Source organism: Phascolarctos cinereus, unplaced genomic scaffold (assembly GCF_003287225.1).
Source record: "Phascolarctos cinereus isolate Bilbo 61053 unplaced genomic scaffold, phaCin_HiC Scaffold_4;HRSCAF=312, whole genome shotgun sequence".
In the NCBI taxonomy this organism is placed as follows: Eukaryota; Metazoa; Chordata; class Mammalia; order Diprotodontia; family Phascolarctidae; genus Phascolarctos; species Phascolarctos cinereus.
Genome location: NW_027555847.1, coordinates 667734780 through 667748660, shown reverse-complemented (window position 1 = coordinate 667748660; position 13881 = coordinate 667734780). Strand labels below are relative to the sequence as shown.

The 13881-nt window shown below is 52.2% G+C and overlaps 2 protein-coding genes across 7 annotated transcripts; one reads left to right on the top strand and one right to left on the bottom strand.

Annotated features, from left to right (window-relative positions):
• Positions 1 to 852: 852 nt before the first annotated feature.
• On the top strand, positions 853 to 6038 carry NR2C2AP (nuclear receptor 2C2 associated protein). Its single transcript, XM_078154031.1, has 5 exons — positions 853 to 1994; positions 2116 to 2206; positions 2749 to 2854; positions 2981 to 3049; positions 3296 to 6038. The coding sequence occupies exons 1-5, from the start codon at positions 1951 to 1953 to the stop codon at positions 3409 to 3411; spliced, it is 426 nt and encodes a 141-aa protein (XP_078010157.1). The 5' UTR covers positions 853 to 1950; the 3' UTR covers positions 3412 to 6038.
• RFXANK (regulatory factor X associated ankyrin containing protein) lies at positions 4202 to 13817 on the bottom strand. 6 transcript variants are annotated; one of them, XM_020969237.2, is made up of 9 exons: positions 13613 to 13817; positions 12455 to 12673; positions 11740 to 11823; positions 11248 to 11313; positions 10316 to 10416; positions 8426 to 8551; positions 7003 to 7069; positions 6164 to 6244; positions 4202 to 4698 (listed from the first exon to the last, which is right to left on the bottom strand). In XM_020969237.2, exons 2-9 carry the CDS (start codon positions 12660 to 12662, stop codon positions 4631 to 4633), a joined length of 801 nt encoding a protein of 266 aa, XP_020824896.1. In that variant the 5' UTR covers positions 12663 to 12673; positions 13613 to 13817; the 3' UTR covers positions 4202 to 4630. The 6 variants fall into 6 exon arrangements, with proteins under 6 accessions (XP_020824896.1, XP_020824894.1, XP_020824893.1 ...); XM_020969235.2 differs by lacking the exon at positions 13613 to 13817 and adding an exon at positions 13228 to 13439; XM_020969234.2 differs by lacking the exon at positions 13613 to 13817 and adding an exon at positions 13294 to 13439.
• Between the last annotated feature and the right edge of the window lie 64 nt (positions 13818 to 13881).

Sequence of the window (13881 nt, the reverse complement as noted above, 5' to 3'; positions counted from 1 at the left end):
AAGGCTCAGGATGGGGGGTGAGGGGCACATAAGAATCGTCAAAGACTCAATTGGAAGAGGAATTAGACTTGCCGCTTGGCTTCAGAGGCAGAACTAGGAGAAAATGGGTGGGAATTTGCTCAGGAAATTTTGGGTTCCATGTATAAAAAAATTTCCAACAATGAAAACTGTCCCTAAGTGGAATGGGCCAGCTCAGTCAGTACTGATTTCCCCATTACTGATGATTTTCAGCGGAGGCAGGACAAGTCCATGTCAGAGCACTGCAGAAAGCAATCTGGGTCAGGCTCCCAAAGTATAAGAGCACGGAAGCCTTCTCCTCTAACTCTCTATACTCTCTCTAGGTCCCCCTGGAAGACCTCTACGTGGGGACTGCTTGTAAATCTTATACACAAAACTTTCATAAACATTTGTTTTGGGTGGGTGGGGGCCACTATAGAGCACAGCATGAATGGGTCAGTCAGCTAGCATTTATTAAGCACCTACTACAAGCCAGGCACTCTGCTAAGCGCTGGGAATACAAAGAGAGACAAAAGACAGTCCCTGCTCTCAAGAAGCTCCACTCTCACGGGGGAAACAAGCTAACAACTACATCCAAACAAGCTGTAGATGGGATAAACTGGGGATGATCTCAGCGGGAAGGTACTAAGATTAAGGAATACTGGGAAAGACTTGTTATTTTGGTAGAAGATGTGATTTTAGCTGAGACTTGAAGGAATGCAGGAGGAGAGAATGGGGGAAGGGATTCCAGGCTTGAAGTGAGAAATTCGGGGGTCGGGAGATGGAGGGTCGTGTGCAAGGAGCAGCCCGGAGAACGTCACAGGGACAGTCGAGGACGTGGAGCAGAGTAAGCACAAGACAGGAAAGGGCCAGGCTGTGAAGAGCTTTAAAAGCCAGAGGGGCGGCCGTGCATTTGACACCTCCCTGGAGGTAACAGGGAGCCACTGGGGTTTTGGGGGGAGAGAGATTCTTGTCAATCCCGGGGTTCGTGGTCCCTAGAGGCCTTAGGGAAAGGACCTAGAGGGTTCACGGGCTGGGCCGCTCACAGCCGCAGCTGGAGAAGGTGGAGTAGGAGCGGAAGGGACGGGATCGCTCCAGCGGCCCGCGCCCTTTAAGATCTGGGGAGGGGCGAGACCCGCTCTTCTCCGCCCCGTCCCAAGGCTGAACAGGAAGCACTTCCCGCCTCGCTGCTCCCGGGGTCCTGCAGCACGGCCCCCCCCCCAACAGACTCCAGCCCCGTCCGCTCGCGCCTGCGCCCTACGCGCCTCTGGCCTCCGAGCTGGCCCAGACTGGGCTCTTCACGTGCAGAATCTCCTGACTGCTCGGCTGCGGGGAGGGAGGGAGCGCGGAGCCTCTCCACGTGACTGAGTGCGGACACTCCCGCCTCCTAGTCCTTTTAAAACTTGGGCTCTGCTCCGGCCTCTTCCGCCGCAGTTGCCTCTGCCCCGGTGCTGGGAGCTTGGAAGCAAGAAGACCCCCGGAGCCTGGAAGCAGCGGACAGTGTATAGAGCCGCAGCAGGGAGGAAGCCCGGCTCTGTGGCAAGTCATCCCCCTTCTCTGGGCCTCGGTTTCCCCATCTGTTAAATGCGGATCGGAAAGACTCCTCGTTTACAGGCCGGTGGTTGTTTGCTCAGACGCTGGTTTCTATGAGAGTGTCCTCCAAGGGCTGGTTCCCAGGGCCCCTCAGAAGAGGGTGGGTGGGAAGGGAACATTTACTAAGCACCTACTACGTGTCAGGCACTGTGCTAAGCGCTTTGCAGATATCTCATTTGATCCTCATAACAACCCTGGGAGGTAGGTGCTATTCCCATTTTACAGTTTGAGGAAACTGAGGCAGCCATTGTGACTTGCCCACGGTGGAACAGCTGAAGCTCAGCTTAGTGGCTGATTCTGTTCTTGTCGTTCCCAGCAGAGGGGTGCAGCTGAGAACAGGTGAACACAGGAATCCTGGCTATGGCCACACCAGTGCCTTTGGTCTGCAGCCAGACTGTGAGCAGGTGAGAGGTGACTGAGAGCAGGGGCCCTGGGCCAGCTCAGGGTTCCAGGACCCAGAGCCGATGGACGAGCCCGAGCCCCACCCCCATCACCTACCTCCCACCCCTCTTGGTGTCTCCACAGGGTGAGCTCTGTGCTTAACCGGGATGTGAAGCAGTTTGGAAAGAAGCATCTGTTTGATGAGCAGGACGAGACCTGTTGGAATTCTGACCAGGTGACATGGCGGTGGGTGGAGCCAGAGATCACTTACAGGGTCCCCAGAAATCAGACATCTGTAGAAGAATCCTTAGACCATCGACTGTTGTTTTTAGTGCAAGATTTTGAGTCAGAGGACCTGGGATCAAATCCCAGCTCTGTCACTCATTGGCTGTGTGACCTTGGACAAGTCACAGTCTTTCTGGCCTTCTGTTTCCTCACCTATAAAATGTGGGAATTGGATTTGATGACCTTCAAGGCTTCTTCCAGCTCTGATCCACCCCCTCACTCTTTTAACACAAGGGCCCAGTTTTCTTTCTTCACATTCAGCATTGTGACTTCCATTTTACTAGTAAACTAAAGCTCATCCCAGGTCCTTCCTGTGGGATGTTCTGAGACCCCACACTCTAAAGAACAGGTCAGCTCAGGAACCTTGTGTAGGTTTGTGTCTCTCCCCTGCAAACTGGGGCCTGAGCCATCCGGGTCCCCACCACATCTTGTGGTAGGGTGCTAGTCATTTACTTGGGTCTAACCTGATTCTCTTTGGCTCTTTCACCTCAGGGCTCCTCCCAGTGGGTGATGCTGGAATTCCCACAGCCTGTCCGAGTGTCTCAGGTGCAGATTCAATTCCAGGGTGGATTTGCAAGTCGCCAGGGCCGCTTGGAAGGTGACGAGGGGTCAAGGAGGGGAGGAAGGGGAGTGAAAGGAAGGTGGTCTGGCCTTTGCCCTCATGGGTAGGGCCCTAGAGCTGAACCTGTGGGACTGAGCCCTTTCTCCTCCTTCTTTACAACAGGTGGCAGGAGGAGTGAGTCTCTGGAGAAGATTGGGGATTTCTACCCTCAGGACAACAACTCCCTGCAGATATCCTCTCTGTTCTGTGGCAAGGGTGGGGCTCATGGGCTTGAGGCTAAGTTACTAAGTTAGGCAGACCCAGGGACTCAGAGGTGCCAGGAGAAGCCTCAGTGGGAGTTGGGGAGAAAAGAGAGAAAAGACAGGTCTATCAATATGTGAATTGAGGAAGCCTCACCCTCCCTGCCGGGGATGTTTAGCACATTGAAACTGATCGGCCCAGGTCTGTCCTGTTAACCTTGACAGCTCTTCAATTACAGCTTTGCTGTGGCAGATGTCACACTTGACAAGCTCAAGGTAACTTTTGAAAACAGCACTGACTTTTTTGGCCGGATCATCATCTACCACCTGCGGATTCTTGGGCAGAAGCTGTGAGCAGCTTCAGTTCTTCGGCCCAGCCTGCTTCCTAGACCAGGCGGGATGCCCTAGGAGGGGCCACTGGAAGGACAGAGTAGAAGGTGCCCCTGGCTCTGGGCTAGGTGGCCAGGAAGTAGAAAGAGATCTGGTCTGGGTGAACCAGCTCCCAGCCTATCTTCTCCCTCCAAGGACCTGGGAAAAGAATCCCAGAAGGAAAGAGCCTCAGAAGTTTGGTTTAAATCCTTACAGGCAGCCAGGCTTGATTAGAAAACAACATTGTCAAGACAACTTCGAAAGACTTAAGAAATCTGAGGGTGGAGTATGCTGCTGGCCTCTTGATGAAGAGGTGAGAGATTCAGGATGCAAAAGCTTTTTTTGGCCGAGACACTGTGGGATTTTGTTTTGCCTGACTGTGCACATTTGTTACAGGCATCCCCCCCATCCCCAAAGGAGTTTGGGAGAAAATAAATGCTTGTCAATTTAAAAAGGAAAAAAAAACACACTCCTAACTAATGATCACTTGGCCTGTTTAAACAGCCTCACCAGTTTCATTGTTAGACAGCCCTGACTCTTAGAAAGTTCTTCCATATGTGGAGGAAATCCACCTCCCTTGATTCCATTTCCCAGAACAAAAGAGAGTAAGACTTTCCAGGACGGTGTCTTAGATTTGAGTAGAGTAGCTGTTTCTCCTGTTTTCCATGCTAAAATCACCCTATTTCTTTAGTCTTCCCTAGGATGTGGTTTTGAATTTTCTCCCTCCTGCAGGTGCTGTAAGAGATGGGGAGGAACAGTCTATGTTGGCCCTGGCTGTTGGGGTAGCAGCTCGTTTTTATTGGTTATTGTTCCCATTTCATGGGCTGGAGGAGGCATGGTTGGTGTGCGGGTAGCAGAGGAGCCAGTATGGCTGGGTGGAGGGGGCTGGGGAGCTACGTCTCCAGCCAGGGCAAGTCATCAGCCAGTAGCATAGTCCCTCCCATGGTCCTGGGAAGGAGAGGAGCCTTGTTTCAGTTCGGCTTCTGCCCCCTGTGTCACACTGGACATGATCGCTGGGCACTGAGTTCTTGGGTGGCCCCCCCCAAAGCTCTGTAGGTGGCCTTCAGCCACAGGAAGAGGGACACCTCCTCTTGGACCTGTTCTCCCTGGTCATGGGTATTGAAGAACTGGCTTCTTAGTAAGCTGGCCTCCCTGAGCAGCAGGTGGGAGGCAGAGGACCAAAGCCCAGTGTCCTACGCCCCCTTCACTCTGTCTCTGGAAGCAGCTTGTTCTGAAAAAGCTTAAGGATATGGTTCTCCATCACCTGTTGGACTGAAGTCCAGAAAGAAGGGTGTAAGAGATAAGAAAACTCAGGACCTATGGCCCCCTCTGCCAACACAAGGAGGCAATATTGGGTAATACCAAGAGCCAGGGGCTTGGAACTGGCACACCTGACTTAGTGTCCTGGCTCTGACACAAGCCAGCAGGGCACCACCATTCTGGGGCTCAGTTTCCTCATTTGTATAATGGGGATGATAAAGCAGGATGGCTCATGGGGTGGTAAGGAAAGTGCTTGGTATTGACCAAGAAGACAGGGGAGCACACAGATCTTTCAGGGGAGTGGATGCAGATGGGAGAAGAGGTCTGTCACTCCAAGGGGAGGCTGCCCGGCAAGGCAGGGACAGGGCTGGGCCTCGATGGAGCCTCGGCATCGGTTAGAACGCCTGGGGTACTTAAGGGGTGCCCCCCCCATAACTTTAATTTCTTGAGGATTTTAAGGGCTTGGAAAGTGCTCTCTTCATGGCAACGCTGCCATGAAGTACAGGTAACAGGACCCCCATTTTACACAAGTGAGGAAAAAGATGAGGCTCAGAATTAGGGGCTGATTCAGAATCAAGGGGAAGGTGCTTGATTGGGGCCCCAGAGTCAGTAAGTGTGGGACTGGAACCCTCCCTATAGTGCATTATCAATAGGCTACTTGGGGGCAGGGTCCAGGGGCTCCAGGGCTCAGTCACAAATTTAGAACTAGATATGGAAACAAAAACCCAGAGAAGTTCGATACTTGTCCAGGGTCACACAGCAAGTTCATGTCTGAGGCAGGATTCAAATCCAGGCCACGCCTCTAACCACTATATCAAGGGTGGGGAGCCTGCGGTCTCAAGGCCACATGTGGCCCTCTAGGTGAACCTACGTCATGTGGACTTATGTCAAAGGGCCAAACTTGAGGACCTAGAGGGCCACGTGTGGCCTCGAGGCTGCAGGCTCCCCACCTTGCACTATACTATACACTGCCTCTTACTAGCTCTGATTGGGGGCAGATCTCAGAAGTCTCTGTGAGCCTCAGTTTCCTCATCTGCAAAATAGGAATAATACTAGTAGTACCTGCCTCAAAGGCTGGTTGTGAGGAAAGTGCTCTACAAAACTTAAAAAAGAACTAGAATTATTATTGTCCTCCTGGTCCCTGAAGGCTCCAAGGGGGGCAGATCAAGAGGGGGTACTCCCCCCCTCAACAAATTTTTGTATATAGTTTGTTTTTACTTATTTGTGTATTTTCCACCTGGTAAAATGTCAGCTCCTGGAAGGCAGCGACTTTTGTTTATGTCTCTGTATCCCCAACACACAACTCAAGGCTTGGCACACAGTAGGTGCTAAATAAAGAAATGCTTGCTGAATTGAAGTGAATCTTTTTGGGGGTGAGGTGGATTCCAGATAGCACTGACAGCCTTCTCATCCAGGGGTGCTTCCTATGCCTCCCTCTTACACATCGCATATGTCCCTTCCCCTGAAATGTACGTACCCTTCTTGTGTCCCAAGGCCACAGCCAGGTCCATTGGGGTGTAGCCTGAATCTGCTTCTGTTGTGAGGTCTGCCCCTCTGGCTGAAAACCAAAGTAGAAAAGGGGGAGCTGACTGGGGTAAGGGCAGTCATCTCCTCCTCCTCCTCCCAACGTGGCTTCCATGGCTCCTTAGAATAGAAGCTCTTTGAAGGCAGGGACCATCTCACTTTCACCTTTCGATCCCCAGTGCACAGCTTGGTGTCTGGCACATTCTAAGCACTTAATAAATGCTTTTTTGGATCAACATGGGCCTGCCCCTGGGATCCTGAAATCTTCCACAAAGCCCCTGTTGGTATGCCCTTGACTCCTCAGCAGGGATAAGCTTGTCACAGGCTGGGAGAAGCTGCCCCCAAATGAGTGGAGTTATTTAAATGCCAACAAATCGAGAAATTCAGCTAAGTGTTATTGTTGGCCAGTCAAAGTCAAACACAAGTGGGGACCGCTATTCCATACGGAAAGATCCCTGCAGGCCACATACTTAGTTTTAAAATGTGATATTTATGTTTTATTGTATTTTTTTTAATTTTGTTAAATATTTCCCAATTATGTTTTAATCTGGTTTGGGCCTCACTTGGGAGTGTCGTGGGCCACATGTCTGACATCTGTTGTCAGCCTAGCAAACTCATTGCCTATGAAGGGTGCCCAGTAGATAATGGAGAATTGACAGGAAGTCTTCTCTTAAGCCAGTAAGAGGATAAAAGAGGGTGAGAGTTATAGTGTGGACTAAGAGAAACATCCCCTCCCCGATCCAAGCCACAAGTCCCGCTCCCTGCCCTTGGGGTGGAGCAGCCCACACCTACCCAGTAGAGCTTCCACACACTTCACGTGGTTCCCCCTCACAGCGTAGAGCAGCGGAGTCCCACCGTTCTGGAGGAGGGAGGGGCAGAGGTGAAAATGGCTTATCATTTGGGACAGGCTTCCCTTGCTGGCAGGGCAGGGACCCTGTCTTTGAATATCCTTAGGGCCAAGCAGGCCCCAGGGGCCCCGATACAGTTATCACAATAGGTACAGCGCCTTCCCAGAGCCCCTCAGCTTCCTGGATACCTCATCGGACTCCAGGAGTAAAACCCTGGAATGTTGCTGCTGAAACAGATCACTAAGGCCTGGAGCTTCTGGACCCCACTGGCAGCCTGGTGAAGCCTATGAACCCTTCTCAGAATAATGTTTTTAAGTGCATGAAAATAAAATACACGGGATGACAAAGATACAGTTTTCAAGATATTAAAAAAAAAAGTTCACAAACCCTAGGTTAGGAAGCTGATTTAATCTAACCCTTCACTTTACAGATGGAGAAAGTGAGGTTTCAAGAACGGCAGTGATTTACCCAAGGTCCCCCAAATTAGTAGCAGAGGCAGGATTAGAACCCAGGTCTTCTCCCTCCCAACCTAGTGCTTTTCTATAACACCATGTGGAGTCCATCCTTTAGCCAGAGGAGCCTCACTATTTCCCCACGCAAGCCAAGCCTGTTTGTGTCACTGCTCCAGCTCCATGGGGAAAGGCAGTGTGGGGCAGTGGGAAAAGTCAGGAGAATCCTGCCTGACACATTAGCTGTGGGGCTCTGGATGAGGCCCAGGCTCTGGCCTCGCTGGTGCTAAGGGAATAATCCCCAGAGTAACCCCTTTGAAGGGCTGTAGTAAGGCTTAGTGAGTCTGTAAATCACCAAGGACACATCCGCTATTACTGAAGATCAACTTCCGAAGCCTCTCCAACCTCCTGGGCCTGGGCCTGACTCCTGAGCATCCCAGGATTGAGAAGTGGAAGGGAGGGGCAGCTAGGTGGATAGAGCACCAGCCTGAAGTCAGGAAGATCTGAGTTCAAATCCAGCCTCAGACGAAACACTTGACACTTAGTAGCTGTGTGACCCTGGGCAAGTCACTTAACCCTAATTGCCTTTAAAAAAAAAAGTAGAAGGGATTGGTGAGATCATCTATAAAACAAGAGGGTCAGATGGGCAAAGAGACTGAGGTTAAGGAAGTGGCCCAAGGTTACCTAGTCAGTAACAGCAGAGTCAGGATTTGAACTCCTCTGCTCCAGAACCACTCTCCTATACTGCCTTGCCTTTTCTGGACTCTTGGGGTGCCTCTGGGCAGCACACCAATCCCCTCTAGTCCAGTTCACTGCAGGTGAGGGAGACACCTGCTCCCCCCATGCCAAGGAGAGGGGCTCATCTGATAACGGCTGCAGTCACAAATGAATGTGGGGGGTGCTACAGAGGGGCCTTACCCAGTCATAGCTGTTGATGTCCACGTCCCGCTCCAGAAGCATGACTACAATATCTGTGTAGCCTCCAGTGCTGGCCAGTGAGAGGGCGCTCTCCCGTTCCTTGGCCAGGACATGAGGATCAGCACCCTGTGGGGCAAGAAGGTGGGTGGGCTGAGGGTACAGGAGAGTCACAGAGACAGGGATGAAGAACCCTGGTTACTGCCTCCTGCTGGACTGAGTCCATTTTGTCAGAACCACTTTGGTAAAGATACTGCCACTGAAAGTAAGGTTAAGACACTGGGCCTCTGTTTCCCCATCTAGGACAGGTTGCAGAATTAGACTCTAAGTCTCCTTCAGCTCCGACATCGTTCTCTAAGACAAGGTTCAGACTCCTCAATGTGGCATCCAAGGCCCTTCCCACTCTGGCCTCCACTTACCTCTAAATGCCCACTAAGGAGTGAAGCTTTTGATGGCCCAGATGACATTGGCTTAGCAGAAAATACCATCAGGTTCTGAGCTCCTGCCGTTTACTCCCACCCAACCCTTGGGGACTGGGAATAGGGAGGGGTTTGGCTGTAGCACAGCCCCATGGGAGCAGAAAGAGAGAGGGAATCTTGTTTGGCAATCCTGGCTCAGACTTCCCCAGCTACCAGACAGCTCTTCATAGTATCACTGAACCTTCAGCCATATGAATAAATTTCTAGCGTGCCCAGAGCAAGGGGGACAGCCACCCACTGTCCTCTGTCCTGGCCAGACCCCATCTGGAAGACCATATTCAGATCACAGGATTTAGAGCTGAAAAGGAAGTCCACGGTCAGTGAACCTGGCATTTAACTCCAGGTAAGAAGAAATCTTTCTCTGCAGTCCACCTGACGGATGAACAGCCTGCCCTTCTGCACTCTCCACAGAAGGGGACCTCCACCCTCCCCAAGGTGGCTCATTTAATTGTTGGATGGCTCCAAATGTTGAGACGTTCTAGCACATATGGAGGTCCCCCAGTCACTTCCATCTACTGCTCTGAGCTCTGCTCTTGCTCATCCTTCCTCTCCGTGACATCCCTTCTGGTAGAGACAGCAATCACATCCCTTCTAAGAAGTCTTTTTTTTTTTTGGCTAGGCAATGGGGTTAAGTGACTTGCCCAAGGTCACACAGCTGGTGAGTGTTATGTGTCTGAGGCCGGATTTGATCTCAGGTCTTCCTGAATCCAGGGCCGGTGCTCTATCCACTGTGCGACCTAGCTGCCCCCTAAGAAGTCTTTTTTGCAGGATTAATATTCTCCACATGGTCTGAAGTTCTGTGTTTTTTTTCTAAAGGTACTTCAATTTCCACATGATGTAATATATTAAAAAAAAAAAAAGAGCATCAGATTGGGGGTTGGGTGACTCCAAATGGTCCGATGAATTGGACACAGTATTTCAGAGGAGGTCTGAACAGGGCAGGCAATAGTGGGAGTATCACCTCTCTCCCTCTGGATACGAGACATCTATTCCATTTATGTGTATGGCCTAAGATTACATTAGCTGTCTAGTAGCCAAGTCACACATCTGATTTTTACCAAGCTTGTCATTGGGTAAGATCATCCCCACAGCTACGTGTCAAAGTAAATAGACCCAGGGGGTTAAGAAGACCCAAGTTCAAATCCTGCCTCCGATACTAACTAGCTATGTGACCCTAGGTAAGACAGTTAACTCTCTGCCCTGTTTTGTCATCTATAAAGTGGGGATAATAAAAGCAACTACCTCATAGGTTTGTTGTAAGAATTCAATGAGTTAACACACATAAAGGCTATTATTAAATGAATTGTTTCCCAACTACATCTTTTCCATCCTGTGCTTGAACAACTGATTTTCCTTAGCTAAGAAAGACCATCCCCAAGATGTTGGCACCCAGCAGCCTCCCCTACCGTCTTACCCACTCCAGCAGGAAGCGCACAGTCTCAATCTCTCCAAAAGCAGACGCCCAGATCAGGGGGGTGAAGCCACGCTCATCTGGTTTGTTCACCAAGTTGTCACCTGGTGGGACGGGAAGAGCTGGCTATGCCTGCAGCCAAGCCAGCCCTTAGGCTAGGAAGAGCCAGGACTCCCCCAGCTCTCCTGGGTGCAAGTAGGTATGGCATCAATAGAGAAGGGAGGCTGGGGGGTTGGGGGGGCATTGTCTAAATCCTGCTCTGAATGGGGATCACAACAAGGGTGACAAAGTTGCTTCAGGGCTCTTCCAGCCAGTGGTGGCTGCCTGGACTCTGAGCTTCGGCCTCAACAGTGAAGATGGGCTGCATTGACACACTTCCCTCCATGACTGAAGGAATAGATGGAATGAGGAGGTCACCTGGAGGCCAGGGTGAGATGCTGGAAATTGGAAGACCTAGATTCTAGTCCTGGCTTCCCCACTAACTCACTAAGGGCCTCTCTGAGCCTTCTGTTTCAGCATCTGGAAAATGAAGGGGGTAAAATAGCTGACTTCTTGGCAAATGCTTGTGTTCTAAGGGTCCTTCTAGCTCTGGCATTCCAGGTTCTCTAGGTTAGGGCAGAGGAGGTGGTGGCTCATGGCCTTAAAACAGAGCAAAGCTACCTGAGCTGCAGCATGCCTAGCTGGGCTGGGCCTGAGCTTCTTCCCTCCCTCTTCTGCTCCCACTCTGTCCACGACCATCCGCATTCAGGTCTCTGATAAAGTAGGCTGGGGTTGGCTGACCAAGTGGAGTGACTCTGAGGAGCACAGGTCCTTGAGGTCCTGGTCTTAGGGGTCTCATGTACGTGTGTGGCTCAAGCTTGATGGAGCTGGTTGGGGGGAGGGGCTCAATTGGGGACAAGATTACAAGGGTCAGGCAGTAGACAACAGCTACATACCTTTAAGAAGGTATTCTTTCAGCTGGGTCAGTTCTCCCTGAGCGGCAAGCTGGTGGATGGACAGAGCTGTTGTTTACAAAGGGGAGAAGGAAAGAGGCACAGATTATAGTAGGATTCCAGGCACTCCAATGAAAGGGAAGTGTTTATATCATAGTGGGAGAAGAGGTAACTTCTGAAAATTCAGAGATAATAAAGCCAGGAGAAAATCCCTGGGGCTGGTACTCAAGAGAATGGGTTTCAGATTTGCCACTGATTTGCTGTGTGACCCTAAATACATCCCCTCCCCTGTCTGGGGCTCAGTTTCCTCATTTTTACATTTCAGAGGTTAGACTAGGTGGTCTTTAAGGTTCCCCCAGTTTAGACATTCTATAGTCTACATTCTAAGGATCCTGCTGGCTGAAAATTCTAGCAGTGAGTCCAACTCCTTCCAGAAGGCCTTCCCCTCCACACCCTCCCTTTGTCCAACCTTTGGTCCCCAGGAGGTCTACTCACAGTCCAGGGTGGCAGGCAGGGCTGAAATCTCATTTCCCCTCTGCCGGTTGGTCAGGGTGGTAGAGTGCTTCAAGGAATTGCCTGCTGGGATGGAAAAAGGAGAAGTCAGGAGGGAACTGTTCCCTTTCTCCACCATGAGAGAAGAAAGGATAATTTAGATTTCTGAAGTCTGAGGAAAAGAACACCTGACTGGCAGGTCAGAAGACCTGGGTTTGGGTGTCAGCTCTGCTCTTTGCTAGCTGTGTCCATCAGTCAGTCAACAAGCATTTATTAAGTGCTTATTACGTGCCAGGCACAGGATACAAAGAAAGGCAAAAACACTCCCTATTCTCAAGGAGTGTCCACTCTAATGGAGGAGACAACAGGTACATACGAGGGGCAAAGGGAAGGGAACAATTATTAAACTCGGACGCCTACTAGGTGCCAGGCACTGTGCTGAGTACTTTACAAACATCATCTCCTTTGAGAGAATACATTGGATGCCTATGGAGTAAATGAAGGCAATCTGAAAGACGAAGGCATTAGCAGGAGGTGGCATTAAACTCTGTGACTTTGGGCAAGAACTCCTCTAAACCTCATTTCCTTTCCTCATCTGTAAAATGGGGACCAGTAACGGATTCACTATCTATGTCCTAGGGTGTTTGTGAGGGGAGCCAGATTTTGTAAGCTGATGCTTCTCCTCCCAGACCAGGGCTCCCTCCAAAGGAGGACTTACTGGGAGGTGTAGTGAGGATCCCATCCAGGTCGGGACTTCCCGAGTCTGGAGTACAAGGATACAGGCGCAACAACACTGTGTCCGAACCATCGGAGCTGTCCTGGGCTGGGTCTTCAGGCTGCGAGCCAAAGGCAGGGTGAGCGTGGGGCTCCTGGAGTTGGCCGGGGCCCTCGGGACCTAGGCTGGCCACGGCCCCTTCTGGCTCCATGGAGGGCACTTCTGCAGAGTCCAGATGAAATCAAGAAATTAGGGTGTCCCTTCCCCTCTTGTTCACTCCCTCCCCCTCCTTACCACTGCCTCCTCATACCAGAGAGGATGCTCCCAATTCCTAGGGCCTGTTCCTTTAAGAAACTTTAGTCCTTTCTAGTCCTGGCTCGCTGAGTGACCTTGACCAAGTCTCTTCCCCTCTCTGGGCCTCAATTTCCCCTATCTGCCAAATGCCGCCCAATGCATAAGAAATACAGGGTCAAGCAAACCCTTCGAGCCCCGCTGGACGCAATGACATGGGCCCGCATTTTGCTCTCGGGCCCCAGGAGGAGAGCCCACCTCCGCCGACCCCAGCCTTTCCTGTCCCGGCTGGACGCTCCTCGCACCCTGGCCGGGGCCACGTCGGAGAACGCCGCGCCCGGGGACTAAGTGCGCGAGACTCTATCCACGAGGAGGCCGGGGGCTGACCAGCTTCCCCTCCGCGTCCCCTGCTGCGGAGCCGGGATCCTCCTCCTCTCGACCCCCAGCCCCGCACTTCCAAAGCCCGAACCGAAAGTTAACTTTACCAAACTGCAGCGCTCCGCCCCCTCGCCCCCTTCCCCTAACCCGGCGGGGGGCCTCCCACAATGCACCTGAGCGCGGCGAGGGCGGGGGGCGCCCCTCCCCCGCCTGGGAGCAGCTGCGCAGAGCGCAGGATAGGGGAGAGGCGCTCTGGCCCTTTAAGAACTCAGCTTCGGCCCCCGAGAGATTAACAGGAGCAGGAGGAGGAGGGCCGGGAGGAGCCCGGACGCAAGGAGGCGAGGTCGGAGTGCTTCCAGTGCGTCTGCGCACCACCCGAGCCCCTCCCGCCGGGACCAATCCACTAGGAGCTGGGCGGGACCTCCTCGGCTGCGGGATTTAAAGGGACGGTGCCGTCCATTTCCATATCACTCTCCCGAGGGGCAAGTTTACCCTGTTTTAGTCTTGTGCGGAGAGCTGGGGGAGGCCCGTGGGCACTGTGGGGGTGAACTGGGAGACGGTCCACGAGGTCCGAGGTGGGTCTATAGAGCCTCTCTCCCTTCCCCCCAGCCCAGGCCTCCACTCTCCCAGTTGAGCCCCTCGGGGAGTGTCCGTCCCACGCAAGGCCAAGAAGGGAGTCCCTTCTGTCTCACACCCAGTCCCGGGCCGAAGTCACAGCCTAGGGTTGGGGCAAAAGGGGCGGGGAGGAGGGCGGGGTGGGG

Excerpts from the sequence above, each read along its gene's own strand:
- NR2C2AP (XM_078154031.1), top strand. The coding sequence starts at position 1,951 with ATGGCCACACCAGTGCCTTTGGTCTGCAGCCAGACTGTGAGCAG. Across the intron at positions 1,995-2,115 it reads TGCAGCCAGACTGTGAGCAG|GGTGAGCTCTGTGCTTAACC; the intron begins GTGAGAGGTGAC and ends GTGTCTCCACAG. Across the intron at positions 2,855-2,980 it reads TCGCCAGGGCCGCTTGGAAG|GTGGCAGGAGGAGTGAGTCT; the intron begins GTGACGAGGGGT and ends TCTTTACAACAG.
- RFXANK (XM_020969237.2), bottom strand. The coding sequence starts at position 12,662 with ATGGAGCCAGAAGGGGCCGTGGCCAGCCTAGGTCCCGAGGGCCCCGGC. Across the intron at positions 11,824-12,454 it reads GATCCTCACTACACCTCCCA|CAGGCAATTCCTTGAAGCAC; the intron begins GTAAGTCCTCCT and ends TTTCCATCCCAG. Across the intron at positions 7,070-8,425 it reads ACATCAACAGCTATGACTGG|AACGGTGGGACTCCGCTGCT; the intron begins GTAAGGCCCCTC and ends TCCCTCCTCCAG.